The sequence below is a fragment of the Acipenser ruthenus genome, chromosome 1, assembly GCF_902713425.1.
Source record: "Acipenser ruthenus chromosome 1, fAciRut3.2 maternal haplotype, whole genome shotgun sequence".
Lineage (NCBI taxonomy): Eukaryota > Metazoa > Chordata > Actinopteri > Acipenseriformes > Acipenseridae > Acipenser > Acipenser ruthenus.
The window spans coordinates 57801368-57827975 of record NC_081189.1 but is presented as its reverse complement, the minus strand read 5'-3'; the positions used below and the strand labels follow the sequence as shown (position 1 = coordinate 57827975).

General features: G+C 37.5%; 1 protein-coding gene across 3 annotated transcripts in view; it reads right to left on the bottom strand.

Annotated features, from left to right (window-relative positions):
• The window catches only part of LOC117421267 (tyrosine-protein kinase JAK2-like), a 101306-nt gene that overhangs the window by 36572 nt on the left and 38126 nt on the right, over positions 1-26608 (bottom strand). For all 3 annotated transcript variants that reach the window (XM_034035431.3, XM_034035430.3, XM_034035432.3), the window contains exons 3-7: positions 23658-23781; positions 16485-16602; positions 9525-9670; positions 6470-6788; positions 4610-4729 (exon numbers count right to left, since the gene is read on the bottom strand). In XM_034035431.3, the coding sequence (XP_033891322.3) occupies positions 4610-4729; positions 6470-6788; positions 9525-9670; positions 16485-16602; positions 23658-23781 (827 nt within the window). The remainder of the gene's footprint in view (positions 1-4609; positions 4730-6469; positions 6789-9524; positions 9671-16484; positions 16603-23657; positions 23782-26608) is intronic.

Below are 26608 nucleotides of genomic sequence, written 5' to 3'. Positions count from 1 at the left end.
AAGTAGTGTGTTATATATTAGTTGTTACATTTCTTTCTCTTGTGTTGCGAATCAGTTGTTGTGACTATAGTTTACTTTTTAACTATACGTCTGGCAATTTATTTATTGCATTTTTTGGTGTATAAATACATTTAATTTTTGTACTGTACATTTCCGCGCTGGTAGACACGTGTCCTGTGTATGACTTATTTATTTATTTATTTATTTTTTAAATTTAGTAAATCAGCAATTGATTATACCCTGTTTTTCTCCCACCCCTGCGCTGACTCAGGAGCGGCGAAGACGAACACACGCTGTCCTCGGAAGCGTGTGCCGTCAGCCGACAACTTCTTTTCACTCTGCAGGCCCGCCATGCAGCCAACCCAGAGCTACAGCGTCGGAGGACAACACAGCTCTGGGCAGCTTACAGGCAAGCCCGCAGGCACTCGGCCGGTCTACAGGGGTCTGTGGTGCACAGTGAGCCGAGGACACCCTGACAAGTATTTTTAAAGCACGGTGCTGGTTTATAACAAACTCAAAAATGTCGTTCCAAAAAGTCTCATTTAATAGAAATAAAGTGTGCAACGTTACGGTCGTCGTTTTTACTGAAACTTTTGTGTTTTATAGTGGGTAAAGGCTTTAACACTAACCGAATTGCTCTGCTGCCAGCTTCCAATATCCCATTTAAATAAACATTTCACAGTTACATACTGTAACTACTACTACATTAAACAAATAGTGTCACAACATAATTTTTTTATAATCATTTTACAGCAGCAGCTAGGGACATTAGACTACTCTCAGATCACTGAAAAAAATGGTCATGCATGAGCTTTACAAAAAGAGCCATGGGTAAGAATGCAATTAAGTCTATTTTAGAGCGTCCACCCGAATACATCTAACCAGATTTGATACATGCTTACAAACTCGAGTTAAGTTTAATAGATTTCACCTGCTTTCCACAAAGAATGACACTTTGTATCAAATATAAACCAATGAACATAAACTGCTAAAATATAAACCAATGAACATAAACTGCTAAATAAGCACCACATTCCTGTGAATGTCAAAAGTAGAAATATGTAGCAAAGTTTTAAATAACATGTTTAGACGAATAAACTAACATAAAATAGGGTGGCGTCTCGCTTTCATCTTGGCAAATTTGTCAACACCAGCCTATAAGTCTAATGTTTTTGCTTGTCGGGTTAGTTCGCAATAACCTAAAGATCGCTCAATCTCTCATCCCCAGTAGCTGTACGCAGGTATGTTTTTACCCTTTTCATGCACGAAAAGAACCTTTCATTTGCCGAACAAACACCAACATTTGCATACAGCGATAATCTGTTAGAAAAAGAAATCCACTGATTTTCATGTATAACATTGCCTAATTGTTTCCTTCCATATAAATGCATATTTAAGCAATGTAACATTTTAAAACAGTAATTATAACAGTACATTTTAACCAGAGTGTATCTAATACTGTAGTGTACCGCCTTAATTTAAATAAAATTTTCCGCTGATCCACTGTGAAAAAGACATTATAGAGCAGCTATGTATTCCGGTAGCAAACCCGAAAACGCACAGCACAGCCCTACACATGACCCTAAATCTCATTTTAAAACCTGTGGTACTTTTTCTTTAGAGCATGTTTAAATAATTGTACCTGGGCATCAGCAATATTAATAGTTTATTCCGCAAGTGAATCCCTCCTTGTCGACTCGCTGTATTTAATTTCTTCCGTTTTCCACCTGCTGTGGCAAGCATATCCAACATTTCCCTTTGACTCAGCATGATATCAATAATATAATATTATAAAAACAATAAAATACAATACCATTCTGTGTTGTCAATATAAATCACTGGACAACAATGAACTATCAATCAAAATGAATGAATGCCGCCGATGCCTTGAGACTCTAAGTGCGAGCAATTACAGCACCATGGCAACCGTCACGGACTTTATTCCAGATCCGATTAGATAAGAAAAGAATGATGTTTGAAAAACTTATTTTATTTGTTTGTGAAAAAAACTTGTATGTGATTATATTATGACCATGTGGAAGACAATGCTCTTAAAGGTAACCGTATTCATGTTTTTTGTAATTGCTCTTATTTGAAATCGTTGTTATCCATTTATTGTACTTACTACTGGCTCTTAAAGGAATTTACTCTTATAACCAATATGTAAGTTTAACTGCTGTTAGTCGTAATGACTCTCAAACTTAATTATTTACTGTATTTGCTCTTACTTACTACTGATTCTATTGTATATTATAACTGAGCTTATCTTTAATGTGATATTTTGTAATGTGATTGATGTAACTTAAAAAAGAGGATGGTGAGTAAGTAGATTCAAGAAACTGCACAGAGTCCTTTTCTTCAGTCAGTTGTTAGGTTTATTGAAATATGCAGGGAGTCTGGTCCCAGGTACAGGACACAGAATACTCGTTCTTACAATTGTTGCATGACATTAAATACCCTTCTGCATAGGTGTCTCTCTCCTCCTCTTTCTCTGACACTTAACTAATAGAAAAGGTACAACTCATTATCCTGTTAACATATATTTCATTTAGTGTGAGTGTGTGTATGTGTGTGTGTGTGTGATCTAGTGTGACAACCTCTGAACTCAGTGCATTCCTCAGACCCCTGGTGCCCCAAAAAGGTCCATACATCTGGTTTTTGTCATCTTCTCTCCGTTTTGCCTTAGACCCTTTAAGTCCTAGTGGTATTATCTCTTACTCTCCCTGTGAACCTTTGGGTCCAACGGCAGTCCCTGGGAGCCTTTTAGCTCCTTTATGCTTTGTATTCCCAAAAGTCTTAGAGCCTAGCCCCTCCTGGTCCATAGCACTGTTATCTTGTTAGCTTGCAGTCAATGTTGGACAAGAAGCTTGTAGAAACAAGGTCTCTTATCAATTGTTAGCAGTACATGCAATTTGAACCAAACAGTCTGCTATCTGCAATATTAGTTTCTTTTCAGAAAAGAACACCAGTATAGCTCTGCCAGTCCACATGCGTAGCAAACTGCTAATCAATTCTCAATCCATGTTTTCCAACAGTGATACTTTGTAACAACTGTAAGTCACCTTGTATAAGGGTGTCTGCTTATAATAATAATAATAATAATAATAATAATAATAATAATAATAATTTTATTATTATTATTATTATTATTATTATTATTATAATACTCACATTAAAAAACTAACTCATTATATTACCTTGTTATTGACAAAAGTTATATTATTATAGTAACGTGTTACTAAAGTAGTGAGTAACCCCAACTCTGCCCATCTAGAGAGACTGAGATGCAAAATTTCCTTCAAGAACCCAGCACGGATTTACTACAGAGGATGTAATCACAGAGGAATGATCATTTATACAAGTGTGACTTCAAAACTTTTTTAAAAACCTTGCTGACTCTGCACACAAAATCAATGCCTTCCTTCCCATGGTGACCCTACACCCTATCTAGTGTGAAAATCGCCACTTTAATTGGATAAGATACAAAAATATCACGACCAATGGTTTTACTGTAATGAAATAGCTGTTATTTCACTTTTAGGGCTAGGTGTTGCAGTGGGTTCCCTTCCCTTCACCTCTTAAACCATTAAATCACGGTTCTATTATATTGGGATTAAGACAGTTAAGCAAGTGTTACTGTGTGTAATGTTGGTGTACAGTATGTGAGTGCTGGGAACTGTAAATGTTCTACCACTGTAACATCTGAAAATAGGGTGGCTAATCCACTTCAGTGAGCATTATCCTAGTTTGGATTGTACAGCGCATTAATGCACTAGCATCACCTCTGAGGCTTCAAATCTGGTTTACGAGTGAAATGACAAATAAAATAACAATACCACGAAACTGGATGTAGACTGAACTGCTCCTTGCTTCATCTATACTGCAGTTAAACAGAAAGGAGCTCAGTGGTGTCAACTGAAAAACTTTCATGAGGACATAAATACTAAACCACACCATGGGTGTGAGTGTACAATGATACAATGAAAATACCGTATTTGTCAATTATCTATTAATAGGGGTTAGTGCTAAAAGGTTTATTATAAGGGCATTATATCTTGACTTCACAACAGTAAATGGGAGTGTGGGCTACAAAAACCTACAGGAGGACACATTTGCAACAGCTGTGTGAGCTATGAAGCTCAGCACTGTTGCTTCTTCCCTAAAGCTTTTGTTGATAAACAGATTGCTTTTTCAGTTGTCAGTGTTCGCAATATGGCACCTTTCAAATGTGTCAACCTAAACCACATGCTGAACAGATTATCATCAACATGCAATTGGTTAACATTTGTCCAGGAAAGGGTGGCTTGTACAAAAAAATATGTGGTTTAGTTTTCTGTAGTTACATACATTAGTAACCAGAAGTATTGATGCGGTCCATTATTTTATATAGAATGTTTTTCATGAAGACTTTAGGTATACTAAATTTGAATAAAGATAAACCAGACAAGTGTCAGTACATTAAATGGTTTACTGTAATTCATCGTTTTAGTTATTATTTAGTACATTTAGAGTGCTTCTGATTGATGACTGATAGATGATCTGAAACCACTGTTTATGGGTTCCACTGTACACAATTCATTCAGCTGAACCAAATGGATGTATTACTTACTAGACTGTTGCCATCTTGTTTGCTTATGGTGACTATTCGACTTTCCGTGGAACCATCTTTGTTTGCCTGTTTGATGCCGACATCAATAACATCCGGAAAATCACAGTACGTCTGCAACTCCTACCAGAAAAAAAGACAAAAAAATAGACCTTTTTTGTAGGTGGTGGGAATGCGTTGATCCCTATTTTGGATCCTCCTCACTTTGGCTTTTGGAATTTAAATTCAAGTTGGAGGGCAAAATGAGCCATATTTTTATTGCCTTCCACTGTAATAAAACAGTCACCAGGGTTCCACTATGTTTTCTGGCCCAAAAGTCAAGGCAGTTTACAAGACGTACCATGTATGAGTCATTATTAATGAATTAGTCATTTAGCAGAAGCTTTTATCCAAAGCGACTCGGGGGGTGAACCATGCATCACAACAGCGGCTGCAGAGTCACTTCCAATACGACCTCGGTTTTACATCTCATCCGAAGGACGGAAAACAAAGAGGATAAGTGACTTGCTCAGGGTCACACACAGTGAGTCAGTGGATTGAACCGGCAACCTCCTGGTAACAAGCCCCTTTCTTTAAACACTGGACCACCAAGCATCCCATCATGGCACAATGGTTCAAAACATCTGGTTTTCTGTATTTTGGGATCTCTTGGTGATTCACCAAACTAAAGTTATTAGTCTACCAAATGACAAAATATGTTGTATACTATAAATGTTTTAGAAAGCAGATTGCATACTACTAAAGCTTTTTGCTTACATATTCCAAGAACTGCCCACAATTAACGATTCGATTTTAGGGAGCAACCCCTTCTTTCCCAAGTAACTGCTTTTTGCAGTTACCAAGCTTTGTGTAAATCCGAGATGAGTGTGGACCACTGGTTCACTCAAAATTAAAGTGGAAGTGCCTGTGTTGTGATGACTTCTTCTTATTGCTCCTTGGCATTTAGTGTGGGAGCAAAGTTGTATGCTATGTACTGAAAGCTGTAAATGTCACAAATTGGAATCACATTAACTACAGCCGGAACATACTGAATTAAAGCTACCACAACAGCTTCTTATTTGATAGCTAGCTACACAGTCATAAGCCCATGATGCGTGGTTCAGTGATACAAAACTCTGCAATCATAACACTGATAAATGCAATAGCCAAAATGTTTATCTACTTGACTCTAGTCTCTTATAGTTTAACCAAATACAAAGGAGATTAATCATTTGATGTCACATGATTGACTGTGCAGTATACAGGGCTGGGAGTAGTTTGCGGTCAGCTAAATGACCATAAAATAGGTAGAAGCAATGATTTATCAGTGTTTCAAAGGGTCATGACAGTGGGTGACCTACAAGTTCACAGTGCAGCTGTGAATACCACATAAAATAATTTTCACTATGCATAACGACTATTCCAGAGAAGTCTACTGTCCCTCATAAGCTTCATATGTTCCTTGTTTTCTGGTTAAGAATTATGTTAAGGGGATTATTATGTTAAAGGGATCTAAATGTTTGTTATTTAAATGTTCTACCTACATAATAAATACATACATACACATACATTATGTGTGTTCTGTGTCACTATTTATATCAAATAAATTATGATTGAACTATTCCAGCAAAGAAATTATGACTTCCGAACAAAGTTGGGAAATCATATTAGCATTGTAATAGTGAAGCCAATAAGTAAAGCATACAGACTGTGAGCAGCAGAGATATGCTTCCCCTACTCATTTAAATAAATCAGCCTTGAGGACTCTTTTCAGGACCAGCTACAGCTGAAATAGTATCCTTTTAAGGAATAAAACAGACTCTGAATCCCACGTTGATTGTGATGCATACAGTGTAGGCAGTAAATCTACATAAGACACACTACCTGGTCTGACAAGGAGTTGCTGTCCTTGAGCTTCCCTCTGGACCACTGGATGCCGCCGCTGCCCGTGATGACGATAGTGAACGTCTCCTCCCCAGCGGGCCCGACGCTGGGCTCTCTCACCTCGAAGCACTCACAATAGAAGGCTGATTGCAGCATCTCCAGGTTGATGAGGTACTTCAGTTTGAGGTCACGGGCGGTGGCCTTGCATTGGCTGAACTGCTGGATGAACCTGCGGAAGCGGTAGCGGATTCGCTTGCGTGTCACAAAGTGGTAGTCCTGGATCTTCGCTCGCACACTCTTGGGCAAGAAGGACTTGTAGCTGCAGAGGGGGCAGAGATACAGGCAATCAATTGTACAGCGCTCCCTGGTTATAAGCAGTCCTTGGCAGTAGTAAGCACTGGTCATGGCTCTCATTTGCCCTATAATGTCATTCCACTAACACTTCTTAGAAGATGCAACACAAATAGCACAGGCTAAGAAATAAATAATAATATTTGCCTAAACCCTATAATATTTTTTTAATAGAATGGGCCAACTAACCACATTCTCTGCAATGACATTTTGTGGGACACTTTGACCTTTCATTAGCATATAAGTCCCTTAATGTTTTGCTGATAAAGACAAAGACAATGTTCCTGTTTTACAGATACCAGGATCCAATCTGAAGGATACATACTGTAGCTTCCTATTAGTGGCAATAAACTTGCAACATTGTACCAAATTTGGAAGTGTGACACGAGCCATCAACCTAGGTATATGGACTTTGGAATCTGCTATTTGTGAGCAGTTGTGCAACTGTAGAGCAGGGTTCTACTTTCAAGTGATCAGCTGAAGAAATGTAAGTGTCCAGTTGCTGTCTTCCATGTTGTTTGCATCCTCAAGTCTCACCTTCAATTTAGCATGAAATGCACTTTGCTGTTGCCGCTATAGCCATGTTCTCACAGTCAAAATGTATACAGAACACAACCAAAGATACTACGCGTTCCTCTTTTATCAGTGTCATCATCCTGAACAATGTCGAGTAGATGACTAAAAAACAGGAAACTAAGCAACATGCTGAGAACTGTCCTCTAACCACAGTGAGTTGGCTGAAATAAAGACATTGTGGTTCCTGGCAATAAGCTGACAATAACAGGTTACCAGGGCTAAATAATTAGTCTGGTGTTAAAGCTGTAGCTAACAAACTAATTCCATTACTCGTACCCATTATGCATTTCCATTAGTAGGAGGCTGTGTGGTCCAGTGGTTAAAGAAAAGGGCTTGTAACCAGAAGGTCCCTGGTTCAAATCCCACCTCAGCCACTGACTCATTGTGTGACCCTGAGCAAGTCACTTAACCTCCTAGTGCTCCGTCTTTCGGGTGAGACGTAGTTGTAAGTGACTCTGCAGCTGATGCATAGTTCACACACTCTAGTCTCTGTAAGTCGCCTTGGATAAAGGCGCCTGCTAAATAAACAAATAATAATAATAATAATAATAATAATAATAATAATAATAATAATAATAATTAGCTACATTGGTCTCAAATTTCCAGTTTTTAAAATAAATATATTTTATAACATACAGTATATATGTATTTTAATTTTAAAACATGACATCTGATACTACTTTATGCTAAAGAAAGCCTTCAATTTCCATGCCTTATTCTCGGGCTATCTATTTGCGCTTGCACTTCCTGGGTCATTTCACCCCAGCAGTATCCTTTGGGTCAAAGTTTGTTACTTTTTAATTTTAATTTCATGAGAGTAGCTGTTATTTGCTTTTGCCAAGATTAACTGTCTTACTGCACGGCTATGACATCATAGACCAACTTACTTACCTGATCTATTAATATTACTACACCTTAATAGTAACAATTATCTAAATAGTGTTTCTGTAGGTACAAATGTCAACATATAACTGAAACAGCATTTAAATCACCCAACAATCTGTTTTTTTCGTCTGTCACTAAGAATTACAGAAAAATTGGCAAATATAGTGTGGTATTTAGTCAGAGAACAGAACAAAGAAAAATCTGAGGTAAGCAGTAGCAGTAACACTTTATTCAAAAGCCATCAGAGAAATCACCATGCAGGTCTCACTCAGCATGTAATATATACAATGAAACTAAATACTGCCTTATAAAACTGACTAGTGAGCATGTAATGTTTAAATTAGACACAAGAGATACATTTCACCACTACCCTCCGATTTCAGAAACATATTTAAAACAAAATTAAAATCTCTCCTGCTCTCTTTTGACACAACTGTTGGGTTTTTAAACAAGGTTGTGTTCGGCATAGAATCCTGTTGTGCTCACCATGGACGGGAAGGACAGCGGCACTGCGCAAACTGACATGGAAGTCGTTTAGTCCATATATCATCCAATGCTGGTTTACAATCTAGGGAAATGTTAGCCGGTTGCCGGCCATCGGTGTGAAAACACCCTCAGAAATTATTGGTCAGCTTCTCCTGACCAATAATCATGCTTTCTTTTTACTCTATTTTATTCAAATCTTTTTTATTTATTTGTTATTGTATTTTTAATCTCTACAAATAAATTTTGCTTAGATTTTCTTTTGCCTTGAACTGATATTTTTTTGGTATGAAAAGCACTATATAAACAAAATTTGACTGGCTGATTGATTGCATGGTTACAATTACTTTAAAGCAATCAGTTGCTGTGAAGTTACCTTGCACAACATTTCTTGAATACAACCACCAGGATGGCCCCTAGTAATTCCTTAGTAGCCTGCCCCCACCCTCCATCCCCCTCTGTCTTAATTAACAATGATGGTTGATGTCAACTGCAATGCAGCTTTTGGTTTTCTTCTGCTTAGCCTCTTTTTGGCCCTTACTATTACTCTGGTGGTGATAGTGCTGATTCGTTGCTCATTGCAAGTGAAACAACAGTATGGATTTAAAAATGCTTTTTTCCATATATAGGAAATGCAAAGTATAGAAATGGACCAGCAGTCTAAGTGCTGTTGGCTTCATTCTATGGCTACCAAATTTGACTGAAGAACCACTACACTTACCAGTACTGATTTCATACACACCATTCTTCTTAGGCCTACCTGACAGTATTGAAGATAGCCAATGGGGACTGGTCCCTCTCCTTGGCTATTCTCATCATGTCCAACACTGCCATTCCAAGGCATTCTTCCTGTGTCTCATGGGTAATCGTTATCTTGACCCACTCATTCAAAAAGTCATCTCGCCACTGGGGAGACAAAAAGGAAAATCAGAACTGGGATTGCTGGAAAAAAGAAACATAGAAAGGTCCCTCAAATCCAGGCTGAAATGAAATACATATTACTGCAACAAAGAAACATGGTGTCGCCAAAGCACCATTGATCTACTTGATTGAATGTCTGAAAAATGCCACTATATGCCCAATTCAGTCTAAATTTTGGATCTTAGAAGCATTACAATCATTGGTATTGAACTGTGGATGCACCAAAAAGAAGTCACTCATTGCAAGCACTTTTAATGTAAATAGATAACTACAAAATCCAAAATACGCACTAAATTTAAATTTAATGTGTAAAAATATGCATAGCAAATTTGCTGTACAGCTTGCCCGCCTCCCTTAAAACTTCCACTAACAACTACATCCCCCAGAATACAATGTCTTCAGTTACTAGGAAACTGTACACAAGAAAAACCAGCCCAACAAACATTACCCAATCTCTGGCTAGCCCTGTTGTCTTTGCAGCCAATCACAGTGAGAATAAGAAAAATTCGTAGCTACACAGATAAATACCCAGTCCAGTTACAAATCCAACTAGAACCATCGTCAGGAAGCAACCGCTAAAAAAGGTGCCCATAATATTAAACACACTGTTTTATAACATTTTATGCATTTCCTTATTTTATTTATCTGTATGGCTTAATATTGAAGTTTAAACTAGAAGACTGGCTCTACCTCCGCTACGTTCCCCTGCCTCCCGAGCCCGCTCCTTCTCCACCCTTGCTCCGCAGTGGTGGAACGACCTTCCTACAGATGTCAGGACTGCCCAGTCCCTGACCACATTCCGGCACCTCCTTAAGACTCACCTCTTCAAACAGCACCTGTAGAACTCCTCTGTTGTATCCTGGGACACTATCACCCTTCATTTAAATATGTTTTATTTTGCTCTTATCTGCCCCCTATTTTACTACATTTAATCCTGTACTTCAGAATATTGTAATCTGCCAAGTGTTTAACCTGTAGTATTTTGTACTTAATCATATCCTGATGTAACTATCACTATTTAATCATATCCTGATGTAACTTTCACTATTATCTGCTGTATTATTGAATTGTTTTTTGTCACACTTGAAAAAAAATTATTGTATTTCTTGCTCTTATTGTATGACCTGTATTGTAACACTTGAATGTATTTGTATTTGCTTGCGATTGTAAGTCGCCCTGGATAAGGGTGTCTGCTAAGAAATAAATAATAATAATAATAATAATAATAATAATAATAATAATAATAATAATAATAATAATAATAATAATAATAATAATAAACATGTTCACTCACTTTAAGAAGTTAATGTTAAAATATAAGTAAATTTGCAGAGTCAGTGTGATAAACATACACTGAGCCCTCAAAGAACCTTGTAGAGCACACGAGTGGTTGTACAGTAGTTCAAAGTAACATTGCAGTTAAAATGGAAGGCTCTTTTTTAATGCCTACCCCACTGCCATTAAAGACTGTACAGTATTTATCGAGACTACAAGGTAATGTTGCATTTTACAAGTTACACCCAGACCCAAAACATTATCTGGAACGCTGGATAACCACAAACAAAATGTTCTTTCGACTTTGGTATTTTCACAGACATAATAACAGCAGTTACCAGATTACCTACAAGTTCCAATTCAGCAAAATAAGGAATAGGGAGCCAGACATGAAGACTTCTTAGCAATGAACTGTTGCTTAACACTTTTACTTCCTCTTTCTTAATAAAGACTTCCTTCTCAAGAACATGGTGTTCTCTTTGTTATCTGATAATGATTAGATGAGGCTCCTTTAAAAATGTCAGATCATTTTTAAGACAAAAAGGGTTTGTATTATACAATGTAGAAATATGTGGTAGAAGTATTTACATAATGGCCAAACACTGTATTACAGAGACATAGTGCTGGTAAAGAAAGAAAGAAAAAAAAAAAACATGCATCCAGAGCCACAAAAAAATCCATCACTTCTTTACATGGAATTATGCCTAAATCATCTAACAGAACACTAGTCAATGTATTGTGACAGCCCACTGTCAACACGTGTAATCAGTTCTGGCATGGGAAGTTGGAATCCCTTTTCCCAGTTTCAGCTGCAATATGCTTGACATCTTAACTAGACAGACTCAGGTATTCTTTTTTTTTTTTGCAATAAAAGGCCGTTTGTTTAAAGTGGTTGTTGCTTACAAACTAATACCATAGATTGTACTTATTGTGTACTCCTATTTTGAATATATATCCTAAATGTGCAATTTGTAAATAACCCTGCCATGGTTGCAAATACAAAATGAAATGAATTAGTATTAAATTGTAAAACACCATGGACCTATGGAAATGTACAGTATGCACAGAAAAGATCATCATAAAATAGTCATGCATAGTTTTATAGAAAACAGGACCAATTATTTCTAATCTATACTGTAGCCTTCACCAGGTGAGCCAATGGGGCATCAGTAATTGGTCAGCATGACACTCTGGATCAGAGGATATTATTAGTCTTTATTATTCAAACCATGGCTACTGAAAATAGGCCACTTTTTAGATTTTTAGATTTGTTTGTCTATTAAAAAATGTCCAGTTCTTGATATAAATATTTAATGAAGATATGCAGCACCGATGGAACAAGCAGAATGGCGACTCCATATATCCTACAATTCTAATACTCTCAGCAACTTATACTGAAGTGTCATCACAATTTGTTAACTGTTTGTGTGTGACATCGGAGACAAAATGACAAAATGAAAATATAGTACCAAGGAACAAAAAAAAAAAAAAATATCTAAAAACTAAAAGCAGAAATGGTAGTTGGATTTATATAACCTGGCATATAAAATGTGCAATTTAACACCCATCTTGACAAGAAGTACTGTATGTAGTTTCGACAGATCAGCAAAACAGCTTTGTTGGTAAAATACTAGTAGCTAAAAGGTTTCCTGGCCACTTTACGCTGATGCTGAAACTTGGAAAGCCTAGGCACTGCACAACAAGTAAAGAGATTCAGGGCTAACATCTAAGTGGCAACTGCTTTAACTGCTTAATTTGGTCACAAGCTGTCTCAATATCCTTGGAATATCAGAGACACGCCATGAGAAACTGTATTATTGTAAATGTTTATTCTTTTAGCAGTCGTACATAGTAGCAAAGTACTTTTATAGACACAGATTTTATAAGTGTTTTGAGATTTTATATTACATGTACAGTATGTTTTACCCCATCTCACAGGAGCAATGATACTCCAAAATGTTATCAATTTTCCATGAATGAAGACTATGAGTGAGACATTTATTGTCCACTATCTTGACTCAGACCTGACCCTTATTTACATAACATATTGATATCCCTGAAAAGATCACTATCCCCTTTTCAAAATTAAGGAAAATATTGTAATATTCCAAGATGTCCTACAAGTGCAATGGAACTCCAAATGTTCTCATTTTTTGCCAGTGTAGTGTGACAGGATTGGATATTTATTACACTTGCAGCGCACATACTGTTTTTATACAATTTCTTTTAAGGATGTTTGTTTCTATGAAAGCTTGTTATTAAAGATTGTTATACAGATATAACACCTGTATTTTTTTTTTTTTGTGAGAGGGTACAATCAGGATTTTTAGAAATCGGTTAAAGTGGGGAGCAGTTAAGCTGTTTCAGGAGCAATCACTAATGATCCATGACAAATCAACAATGTTTTTTTTTTTTATGTAAGAGCAGTAAGTAGTGAGAATGTAATCACACTTTTTCTGCCTACCCTTCAATGGTTGGAACCTGGTGCCCACTTGACAAGTATTTTTTAACAAAGCAGAGTACAATCAAATGACACTATAAAAAGATCAGAAATAAACATTTGTTGTCAGACGTAATATGGTTAAAGCATTACTTAATTTAGCAGATATGCCATTATTTATCAGGTGGTAAACAGCTTGTACTACTAATTAAGCAGACAGTCTAGAATACTTCTTTGGGTCATTAGTTCATCAGCTACTTATCTGAGTAATGTTCTGCCATTGTGAAAGTTTTCTGTTTTCTGGTAACATATTGTACTGCATTTAAGTATATCTATATACAGCTATTGTACAAGGAGATAATGATTCTGATCAAACCATCTCATTCTCAAGAGTGCCCAGGGGACATTACAAACACAATTTATGCCAACACCAATTACCAACATTGCCATCAAAAACTAGGTTTCTGAAAAAGCTGTGTTTTAAAAGACCAGATGTTGGTGGATTAGTATTTTAAGACTTATGTTTGGGGGAGTTGGATGACTCATTTATAACATATGGATACTGTATAACATTTGAACAGGTTCATTTTAATTAATAATGATATTTGAATGACCACCCCACAGCACAGAATACCAAGGATCACAAGCCACTTTGTGATTACCTACTAAATCAGTTTAGGGCCTCTGGTAATTCCTCTTATTTAATTATATTATGTATAGGGGAAATAACTAGAATGGCATATCATTCCAAAATTATACAATAAACTGCTTACTCATTTTTTGTTACATAAATCAGTGGTTTAATAGTTGTGAGTCAGTTAAGTTTTTTTTTTCTTTCTTTAAGATGATACAGTTATAAGGTGTACAGTAGTCTCCCCTAATAGGAACACCTCCTAACAGAACACTTCGGATTAGGGAACAACCTTGTGGTGAAACTGATTTTTTACATTGTAAATGCTCTGCCCAAAGAAACAGGAACTTCGTTTAAAACAACACCTTCTGTGGCTCCGATAACGATTCGTTGCTAAACAATTCAAAACGGATACAGTACAGTTTTGTAATCTGATAACTGATCATTATCAAACTCAAATTAAAATAGTTTATTCAATCTGTTCATAACTGACTTGTCATCGTGAGAGTAATCTGGAGCTGTTGCTACATTTTTGTCAAAAGCTGGCTATGAAAAAGCCCAGTTCCCAATTGAAAACGAGACATTTAAGCCTCCCAACATAGAAAAACAACAAAACCCTAAAAAATGTCCTTGATTTTACATGTGGTAGAAATCTGTGGGAATTTTTTTAAAGGGTAGTTTAATTGGGGCTTTTCAAGATTAGTTATAAAATGTACAACATATCTGTTTGCAATCACAAATAAAATATCTGAATTGTGTTTTATACGGCGTATCTGGCACATTGTGCCATTGAGTTCCCACGTTAAATACAAAATAACTTTGCAGTAAGACAGAAACCCCCAAAACTTCATAGATTTTTAATTTGTGCCTAAAACCTGGGCACTTAAACTGTGACCATCTAATTTAGTTTAATCTAATTTAGTTCCCTTCTAATGAATTTTGTTTCTGCTGTGACTATGTAGGGATCCAATACTTTTCAATGGGTCATTAAAGTATCCTATGGAAAGAGATTTTCACATCTCACAACTGTAGGGGCTCTAAAACACAGCTAAAAATTATTTGTTTTGTCAAGTTTAATTGCCCTCACTCAAATTCCGCCCGCGGTTTGTCCCGGTTTGTGATACAGATTGTATTATGCACGCACATATGTAACCTTTTGCTTACTGTGAAAATTCTACCTTTTTGTGGTCTGAACTTTACTTTAGGACTTGTATCAGGGCAAATATCTACCAAAAGTATACCGTATTATACCTTTCTAAACAGCTGAGACTATTAATAGAATAACATTTTCATTCAATGTGAAATATGCCCTACGATTACCTAGTTTGAATGTAAAAAAATACGTTTTAAAATGTGCTCAAAAATTAATTTACAAATGTCCTCATAAGTGTCATTTAGTGATGTACCTGAAAACTGTAAAATTACCAGTGGTAGCCACAACCATCAGGAGTTAGAATCAGAAAGAATTTTTATAAATACCATGTATTGTTTTAATTTTAGACAAAATTGTTTGATGGGTGCACAAGCTTGTCTACTTCAGATTTTTTTACTAGAATCAGTGTGAAGATGTTTGCCATCAGAGAGATCTGTCAACTCATCAATATCGTCTGTAAAATAAAAAAAAAAACTTTCTTTCGGGTTGGTTATCATTCTTGGTTATGTAAAGTATCTCTATTTGGGGCTTTAGTGAAATGCGTTTTAATTGGGGAGTCATGCCTGAAGTTTATACTATGAATATTTCATAACAGTTAATATTTATTTAATTTCTTTTTGGGTTTATGAACATTTTGGATGGTAAGCTATGTACTTGTGATAGGCGAATCTCTTGACAGAAAACAAAAAAATAAAACTCACTCATCTAGCTTTCCGTCTATTCATTTTGAAAACTTGCTGTATTGGTTACAACTAAATAAAACAATCCCTGACTGACTGTTGAAGCACTGGAGATGCCAGCAATTTGGTAAGCAAACAATGGTTGTTTAAAAAGGCTTAAAATGGGTATCTAATGTCACCATTACATCATCATTCATATATGAACAATTTCTAGCTGCGGAAGGGTTAAAGGTTATCCACACTACAATCACCCTTTACCAGTAGGATTTTGAAAGGAGACGCAAAAGGCTCTTACTCATGGCAGTGAGCAAGGACTCATTAGGGGCTGTATGTAAATGTACACAAATATTAAATGCAAAGAGCATACCAAGATGTTGTAGCCTTTAATAGCTCAGTCAATCAGGTGTCAGTGCCTTAAAAATAAAACTGCGGCTCTCAAGATTCAAGTGTCGAGATTGCTTCAGCATATCCCTGGGGAAGAGGTATCGTCTTATGTCTTTTTGTGAGGCTTTTTTCATTTTTTCCCCCACAACAGCAATATAAATTAAAATCCACTGAAGTCAACCTTAAAACGTGTTTTTTAGAGAGATATATAATGGCATAAATGTAAGCTGTCTTACCTGGGCAAAAAGGTAACACATTACAGAGTCATCAAAGACAGGAGACTCTGCACCACGGGAGACACCGTAACGATAAGCCCTGCAGCCTCCACTGCAGTACCAGTTGGGAAAATAATACCTGTTGGCAAAGGGAGGTATATGATTACTTAAAAAAACTGACATGGGACCAAATCAATACAAATTGGTCCTGCTTTTAAATAATATATATATATATATATATATATATATATATATATATATATATATATATATATATATATATATATATATATACACACACACACACAGAGCTCTGGAAAAAAAAATTAGAGACCACTGCAAAATTATCAGTTTCTCTGGTTTTACTATTTATAGGTATGTGTTTGGGTAAAATGAACATTTTTGTTTTATTTTATGAACTACTGACAACATTTCTCCCAAATTCCAAATAAGAATATTGTCATTTAAAGCATTTATTTGCAGAAAATGACAACTGGTCAAAATAACAAAAAAGATGCAGTGTTGTCAGGCCTCGAATAATGCAAAGAAAATAAGTTCATATTCATTTTTAAACAACACAATACTAATGTTTTAACTTAGGAAGAGTTCAGAAATCAATATTTGGTGGAATAACCCTGATTTTCAAGCACAGCTTTCATGCGTCTTGGCATGCTCTCCACCAGTCTTTCACATTGATGTTGGGTGACTTTATGCCACTCCTGGCACAAAAATTCAAGCAGCTTGGCTTTGTTTGATGGCTTGTGACCATCCATCTTCCTCTTGATCACATTCCAGAGGTTTTCAATGGGGTTCAGGTCTGGAGATTGGGCTGGCCATGACAGGGTCTTGATCTGGTGGTCCTCCATCCACACCTTGATTGACCTGGCTGTGTGGCATAGAGCATTGTCCTGCTGGTAAAACCAATCCTCAGAGTTGGGGAACATTGTCAGACCAGAAGGAAGCAAGTTTTCTTCCAGGACAACCTTGTACTTGGCTTGATTCATGTGTCCTTCACAAAGACAAATCTGCCCGATTCCAGCCTTGCTGAAGCACCCCCAGATGAGTCCAATTTTCAGCTTTGCCCAACACCTGGTCATCTAATGGTTAGACGGAGACCTGGAGAGGCCTACAAGCCACAGTGTCTCGCACCCACTGTGAAATGTGGTGGAGGATTGGTGATGATCTGGGGGTGCTTCAGCAAGGCTGGAATCGAGCAGCTTTGGCATGAATCAAGCCAAGTACAAGGTTGTCCTGGAAGAAAACTTGCTTCATTCTGCTCTGACAATGTTCCCCAACTCTGAAGATTGGTTTTTCCAGCAGGACAATGCTCCATGCCACACAGCCAGGTCAATCAAGGTGTGACCACCAGATCAGGACCCTGTCATGGCCAGCCCAATCTCCAGACCTGAACCCATTGAAAACCACTGGAATGTGATCAAGAGGAAGATGGATGGTCACAAGCCATCAAACAAAGCCGAGCTGCTTGAATTTTTGTGCCATGAGTGGCATAAAGTCACCCAACATCAATGTGAAAGACTGGTGGAGAGCATGCCAAGACGCATGAAAACTGTGCTTGAAAATCAGGGTTATTCCACCAAATATTGATTTCTGAACTCTTCCTAAGTTAAAACATTAGTATTGTGTTGTTTAAAAATGAATATGAACTTACTTTCTTTGCATTATTCAAGGTCTGACAACACTGCATCTTTTTTGTTATTTTGACCAGTTGTCATTTTCTGCAAATAAATGCTCTAAATGACAATATTTTTATTTGGAATTTGGGAGAAATGTTGTCAGTAGTTTATAGAATAAAACAAAAATACTCATTTTACCCAAACACATACCTATAAATAGTAAAACCAGAGAAACTGATAATTTTGCAGTGGTCTCTTAATTTTTTCCAGAGCTGTATATATATATACAGACGTGCTCAAATTTGTTGGTACCCTTACAGCTCATTGAAATAATGCTTCATTCCTCCTGAAAAGTGATGAAATTAAAAGCTATTTTATCATGTATACTTGCATGCCTTTGGTATGTCATAGAATAAAGCAAAGAAGCTGTGAAAAGAGATGAATTATTGCTTATTCTACAAAGATATTCTAAAATGGCCTGGACACATTTGTTGGTACCCCTTAGAAAAGATAATAAATAATTGGATTATAGTGATATTTCAAACTAATTAGTTTCTTTAATTAGTATCACACATATCTCCAATCTTGTAATCAGTCATTCAGCCTATTTAAATGGAGAAAAGTAGTCACTGTACTGTTTGGTATCATTGTGTGCACCACACTGAACATGGACCAGAGAAAGCAAAGGAGAGAGTTGTCTGAGGAGATCAGAAAGAAAATAATAGACAAGCATGGTAAAGGTAAAGGCTACAAGACCATCTCCAAGCAGCTTGATGTTCCTGTGACAACAGTTGCAAATATTATTAAGAAGTTTAAGGTCCATGGAACTGTAGCCAACTTCCCTGGGCGCGGCCGCAAGAGGAAAATCGACCCCAGACTGAACAGAAGGATAGTGCGAATGGTATAAAAAGAACCAAGGATAACTGCCAAAGAGATACAAGCTGAACTCCAAGGTGAAGGTATGTCAATTTCTGATCGCACCATAATGGAGGAGGCTCGATTATGTTTTGGGGCTGCTTTGATGCGCCTGGCACAGGGTGCCTTGAATCTGTGCAGGGCACAATGAAATCTCAAGACTATCAAGGCATTCTGGAGCGAAACGTACTGCCCAGTGTCAGAAAGCTCTGTCTCAGTCGCAGGTCATGGGTCCTCCAACAGGATAATGACCCAAAACACACAGCTAAAAGCACCCAAGAATGGATAAGAACAAAACATTGGACTATACTGAAGTGGCCTTCTATGAGTCCTGATCTCAATCCTATCGAACATCTATGGAAAGAGCTGAAACTTGCAGTCTGGAGAAGGCACCCATCAAACCTGAGACAGCTGGAGCAGTTTGCTCAGGAAGAGTGGGCCAAACTACCAGTTAACAGGTGCAGAAGTCTCATTGAGAGCTACAGAAAATGTGAGCTTTTTTTAATTTTTTTTTTTTTTTTTTACTTTACTCACTGTTTAAAAATAAAAACATGATGAATGGCTTATTTAAACTTATTAAATCTCACACACGACATAGGTGTGACACAAAAGCACAATCAGATTCAGAATTGATTTTAAAATTTTAATGCTGACATAAGGCTCTTCATGGGCTAGCTCCGACTTCTGTCAGATCTTTTATCTTTTTACACTCCCACTCACAACCTCCGCTCTGCTGATCTCAGACTGCTGTGTGTCCCGCCTGTTCGCCTGCACTCTATGGGCGACAGGGCCTTCTGTTGTTATGGCCCCCAATTATGGAACTCAATTCCACTAGAGATCAGGGACTCAGCTTCTTTGAGTGTTTTTAAAGCTAATTTAAAGACTGACTTTTTTAGAAAGACGTTTTTATGATTTTTATGATTGTTTTATTTCCTTGTGCTTTATGTATAATCTTTTTATTTATTGCTGTACTATTAATTGTGAAGCGCTCTGAGATGATTGCTTTTAAGGGCGCTATACAAAATAAAGTACTCATAGCTGAAACACAAGCAGTAAATCTTGCTTATTGTTTGGAGTTGTTATTACTGATCAAGCAGAAAAAAGGTAAAATACATAAATTAATACAGCATTTATGTATTTTCAGGCGGACTGACTTGGAACAGAGATTAAACATGGTTTGAACGATAACATTCAAAGGGCCTCATTTACTAAAATGGCATTTTTTTAAAAATTTGGAGTTAGCAAGCACGTAAAGTAGTGAGCCTAACGTGCACGATAAATCAAAATTTACTGCCCCATTTACTAACAGAGAACGCGTTAATATACGTGCGCACTATTTGGCTAATTTACATACCATACCGTGTACACTACATGTACTGTGAGCGATAATTTAATGTGCACGATAATGTCAGAGACTTACCCATGACCACTGTGATATCAAAAGCCCCAGCAGTCCAGGCTTATCTTTTGGTCAGTAGCTTATTGAGTAATCAACAGACGCAGCACTCATAAGGGGACAGGCAGAGGCAACGTAAAGTGAAACTGCACTGCTTACCTTTTAATTTTAACATCTATTCCTTGTCTGATGTAAAACATTTTTTTTTAAAAGGGTTTTGTCCTTTCTCCTTTAATGCATATACAATAAAAGTCATGTTGTGCAATGGCATATTATTCTTTTTTGTTCTGCTTACTCGAGAAATATTGATTGATGAGATGTAGCCTCAATTCTCTTCCTTGTCCACATTGTCACCCTGCAGAGCAGGCTCTATGGATCGGGGTGACAGTGCTAGCGGAGCACAATCAATAGCACCCATCACACTGGGGAAGCCAGCAACCTGGTAAAAGCACACTTTCACGACCTGTAAACCTGTCTTCTGTGTGGGAAATTTAGCAAGGCTTTTTTTTTTTTTTTGTAAATTGCAGTTTATTAAATGGGTTGCAGTTAAAGCTGAATGACATAGTTTAAAATAAATAGTTAATACCATAAAGCAGGGGTGTCAAACATACAGGCTGTGGGGCAATTTTTGGTTTTAGTTTCTAAAATTGCATTGATGTACTGTATCGTTTTGGAATTCTTCTTTAAAACAACCCACCTCTTTAATATAACACGCGTATTCAATAAGTGCAAAAAGGTTTGTTTAAACTATTTCTTTTACTTGGTGTAAAATTTAAAATTAGTAGCCAGAAAGTAGTTGGAGATGTCACGGAAGCAAAAGGTGGAGGCAGAACAAAGATTCCGAAATCGTTAGACAGGTGATTATATGTTCAATTAATAATTTTGATGGCAAGGCAATATGTCTGATTTGCAGTGCAACGGTTGCAGTTATGAAAGATTATACCATACAATGTCACTATGACACGCTGCACAAAGCAATGTACTTTGAGTTTACTGGAAATGAAAGAAGCTATGGTGTCATCTAAAGGTTTTTTCTGAAAATGAGATGAAAAAATGAAAGTGCTGTAGATGCAATGAACAACACAACCATAGGAAATTACGTTCTTTTAACTTCAAGAAGCCATGGAAAGTGCAGACTGGAGGGTAACCAGACCAGGTAAGGAGGGCATTAGTCAGAGAAGCAACCAAGAGGCCAATAGTAACTCTGAAGGAGCTGGAAAGATCCACAGCTGAGATGGGAGAAACCATCCATGGGACAACTGTAACCCAGACGCTCCACAAAGCTGGGCTTTATGGAAGAGTGGCGAGAAGAAAGCCATTGAACCCATATCAAATCCCGTTTGGATTTTGCTAAAAGGCATGTGGGAGACACAGCAAACATGTGGAAAAAGCTTCTCTGGTCTGATGAGACCAAAACTGAAATTTCTGGCCTTAGCGCAAAACGCTATGTGTGGCGCAAAGCCAACACTGCTCATCACCCTGAGAACACCATCCCCACGGTGAAGCATGGTGGTGGCAGCATCATGTTATGGGGATGCTTTTCATCGGCAGGGACTGGGAAACTGGTCAGGATTGAGGGCAAGATGGATGGAGCCAAGTACAGGGAAATTCTAGAGGAAAACCTGTTTCAGTCTGCAAGAGACCTGGGCCTGGGGTGGAGGTTCACCTTCCAGCAGGACAATGACCCTAAACACACAGCCAAAGCTACACTGGAGTGGTTTAAAAACAATAACCTGAATGTCAGAATGGCCCAGTCAAAGCCCAGACCTCAATCCGATTGAGAATCTGTGGCAAGACTTGAAAATTGCGGTTCACCAACGGTCCCCATCCAACTTGACAGAGCTTGAGCAATTTTGCCAAGAAGAATGGGCAAAAATTGCAGGATCCAGATGTGCAAAGCTGGTAGAGACTTACCCAAAAAGACTCACAGCTGTAATTGCTGCCAAAGGTGCTTCTACCAAGTATTGACTCAGGGGAGTGAATACTTATGCAACCAACAAATGTATTTTTTTGTTTAATTAACTTTTGTGTCACAATAACAAATATTTTGCACCTTCAAAGTGTTAAGTATGTTGTGTAAATCAAATGGTAAAAATCTCAATTACATCCATTTTAATTCCAGGTTGTAACACTACAAATTGTGGAAAAGTCCAAGGGGGGGTATTCTCCCTGCATGAAAAACATGTGCGAATGCACATTGGTTTAATTTAATTGTTTTTGTTTTGTTGTTTAATTATTTCTGTTAATTGTTTTATTGTTAATTGTTTAATTTTCATAGGTGATTGTCCCCTGCACCTGGTGATTATTATTAAATTACAGCCAGGTGCAGGGTATAAAAGAAAGGCAGCCAGTCTGTGCTGGGCTGCTGTGAGAAGAGCCCGCTTGCGAGGGTGTACAGGCGTACAAAGTAATTGTGGAAAACCTGTGGGTTTTTGTTTGTTTAGTGTGTTTGGCAGGTAAACGGCTTAGCCGTCCTGCGATTGAGTCAGGGACCTGCCTGTCTAGTTAGTGCTCTAAAAAGGAGCTATGTGTTTATTTTGTGTTTTATTTTGTTTTGTGTTTATTAAAAAATAGCGCGTCAGCGCAGTGCAAAAATCAATTTCTGTGCCTGGGTCAGTGTTTTTAAAGGGGCAACGAAACGAAGACGTGATTTCAAATCACGTCTGTCAGGACTGGCCGTTATGTCAATTGAAAAAAAAACTTATCTAAAAAGTCTTTTGTAAAGAAAGAATGTCAGCTGGATTTCCTCTATAAATAGGGTGAGTAAACCTATATATATATATTTTATTTATTGAATTACATTCATATATTACTGCATGCCCTACTTGAAAATCCACTGCACACCACTGAATTTAGTGTGCGCCATAATCTGCCATGTATCACACACGATAATGAAAAAAATTGCAATAATAAATACGGAAATCATTAACGTGCACACTAATTTCAATTATCGCGCACCATAAAGTTTAGCGCCCTTTTGTAAATGAGGCCCAAGGTCCTTTACCAGAGATTTGGGACCTCATATTGACAAATCGGGTTAAAGAAAACATCCGATTCACTGTCGAATTAGAATTAAGACATTGTCAGTCCCAGTTAGGACTGCAGGCAGACAACTTCATTGCTCCAACTGTCTTTGTTGGAAGAAGTTACATAAGGAAGTTACCTTGTCCAACATGAAGGATTCTTACAACTGGGGGAAAAAAACGTTTACACTTGTGATTTTTGTTTTTCCACCTTTTCGCAACCCACCTGATTCGAAAGAGCACAACCTCACTGGATGAGTCGTCCAAATGGAAGATGTGATTGGGTGGGTACCAAGTCCGGTCGCTCTTTCGCATGATGCCAAACATGTTCAGGTACACTGGAGTGATACCTAGGGATGGAAGAAAGAGGAAAAGTTGCTGACAAATGTACTTTATACAGACATTACAGTAAAACGATCATATCACTGCAGGATTTATTTCCAGGGACAACAAGATTTGTTTTACCGTTATATACTTTGCCCGTCGGACAAGTAGTTTCTGAAAACTGAATTGCGGAAGAATAGCACCTACACACAAACATTTTAAAAAGGGTTTATGTCCCATCACTTCTGATTGGCTAGCTGTGGGAAAAGCTGGGCTTCTATGGTTTACAAAGAAACCCAGAAATGGCTGCCAAGAGAGCCTCTGGCAATGCACAGATTCATCTTTTAAATTAAAGTATTATTCACGTTTTTTTTGTAAATTAACAAATAAGTGATGCTGCTTTCTTAATGCATGAACCTGACATTTAAATGCGCAATCTAGTGAAGTTACAACAACAATGTAAGGTTGTGTGATAGGGTGGCTGGTGTTTGGAGCAGAAAGGCGTCAGGAGACCAGGTTAAAGTGCAAACTTGAGAAGTTTATTAAAGTGCTGAGTGCCACACGAACATTGCTTTTTGTCCAGAACAATTTAAGTAAATAAATAAATACAATAGTGCAGTGAAAAAAATAAAGACCTTAAACAAGACAAGCACAAGGTTTAAAATACAAGACCAGGATACCTGCTGTTTCCTTCTAGAGATCCCCTCTTTAAATGAGCCACCCTCTCCTATATATAGAGGCTGGCTATATCACTACACCCCTGGACTGGTCCATTATAATTTTTAATTTTTTAATTTTTTACATTGGCAATCAGCAGCAAAACTTTTAAAATACCGTCAATGTTATCAATACACATTTTAAAGGGACAGTAAACATAGTAAAATGCGTGGCAGGTTTAAAACAGTCAGTGTTCTGCGTTAGTGATGGACAATGGAATTTGCTCCATCACAAAAAAACAAAACAAAAAACACCATAGTTGCTAAGGTATTAGCAGATTAGAAAAAATGTATTAAATCATTTCTGAGTCAAATTTGTGGTCATGCGTGTACAGTACTTGCTGGGATGTTTAAAAAAAACCATGAAGTTTACTGTTTAGAAGCATTTCAAGACAAACTTTTCCTGGCAAAAACTGTAATTTTTCTTTCTTTAGATTTTAGTTTTATTAACCTAGTTTGCTATTTACCATATTTACATATTTCTTTATATTTAAACGCTATATTACTTTGTTTTACTAGATTTGAACAGAAGCGATATTAGTTATTTATTGGACATGCATAATCCATCGATTTGTGACTATTAAAACGTGAACATTGCCAAATATGTTTTTAATGATAGAAATGAAATGCTTATATATGAATTTCTGTACAATATTTTATTATTTTAAAATAAAATACAGATTGCAAATCTCATGGCAATGTGTTTATGTATGAATTAATTTATGTATTTATTTTTCACTGAGAGTAGTGCAGAGAAAGAATGTTGTCCTCCCAAAAAATAAAAAAGCCATCAGGGTATGAAGCCAGGATCACCCTTTACATTCTCCCTCTGCTGTGTTTGGTTTTTCCCTAAAAAATGCCATACCCGTGTCCCTTGACCTACGCAACCAGATTTTAGCAGGTGCAGATATTAACCTCGCTTCACTACTCACTAACACACTAGATTCCATCAGTAACAGGGTGGTCCAGTGCACCGACCTCTCAGTTAAACTTAAAACCTCCGACTCCCGCTTATTCAAAACACTTCCATTTCCAAGTTTATTCTAGCTCTCAGCCATTTCAGGGACATCATATGAGAGTTCTATCCCGACCACCGACGTGAGTTGGATGATTGTATGCCAATCATTTTAGACTTCTCAGTTAGATTCGGAGGTTCTCATATCACAAAGCCTTTTCTGCCAAATCCAATGCCCGTGGAACCAGAGGATCTACTGGGGTGCACTGGACCAAGAGATATTCTCCTGTTTTTTCATAGGTCTTCGGCATCTAGCATGCTCGGTATGCAGTTCAACCGCGTCCCCTCATGTCCCCTCGCAATCCTCCTCATCTTTTCATCCTCTCCAGATCAAAAGACGGTCAGGGCCGCAATACTACATACTCTGGAGGCCGCCAGATTTGTAATAACTTTAATGAAGGAACCTGTCCTACTCTGCCTGTTAGTTCCTTCTTTTCTGCTCACCATAACTCCACCATACCCAGCATCATTAGTTTAATCCCTCATGAAGATTTCTCCCTGCAAAAATCGATCACGCCATATCCTTAAGTAAAATTGCTGGGAAACACGCATGGCTGGCTAAAGCTGATTTATATCAAACGCATTTAAAATCATGCCCATTGATCCTGCTCTCTGGCACCTCTTCGGAGTAGAGTGGCGTTCCAAATTTTACTTTTCTGTTCGCCTGACGTTCGGCTGCAGTAGCAGCCGTAAGATATTCCATACCCTGTCAGAAGCGCTGTGCTGGATCCTCAGTTACTGCATTCCTTTTCTGCTGCATCTCCTGGATGATTTTCTTCTCATTGATTTTCCCCATGCTTCCCCTGCCCAGAACCTAACGATCCTCAAATCGTTATTTTCAAATCTCGTCAGAAAAGACCTTGGGTCCTCTCACTTCGATCGAGTTTCTAGGCTTCACCTTGGATTCCCAATCTTTTTCAGCCTCGCTTCCTTGGGGGAGGGAATAAAAAAATAAATAAATAAATAAATAAACCGTGTTTCCACTTTTCTGTCCGGTTCCCCTCCTACCAAACGTAATCTTCTGTCCCTCCAAGGCCATTTAAACTATGCAATGATAATTCCTCAAGGAAGAGCTTTCATCTCCTATCTTCTTCTCTTGATCCCTTCCATTGATTCCCTCAA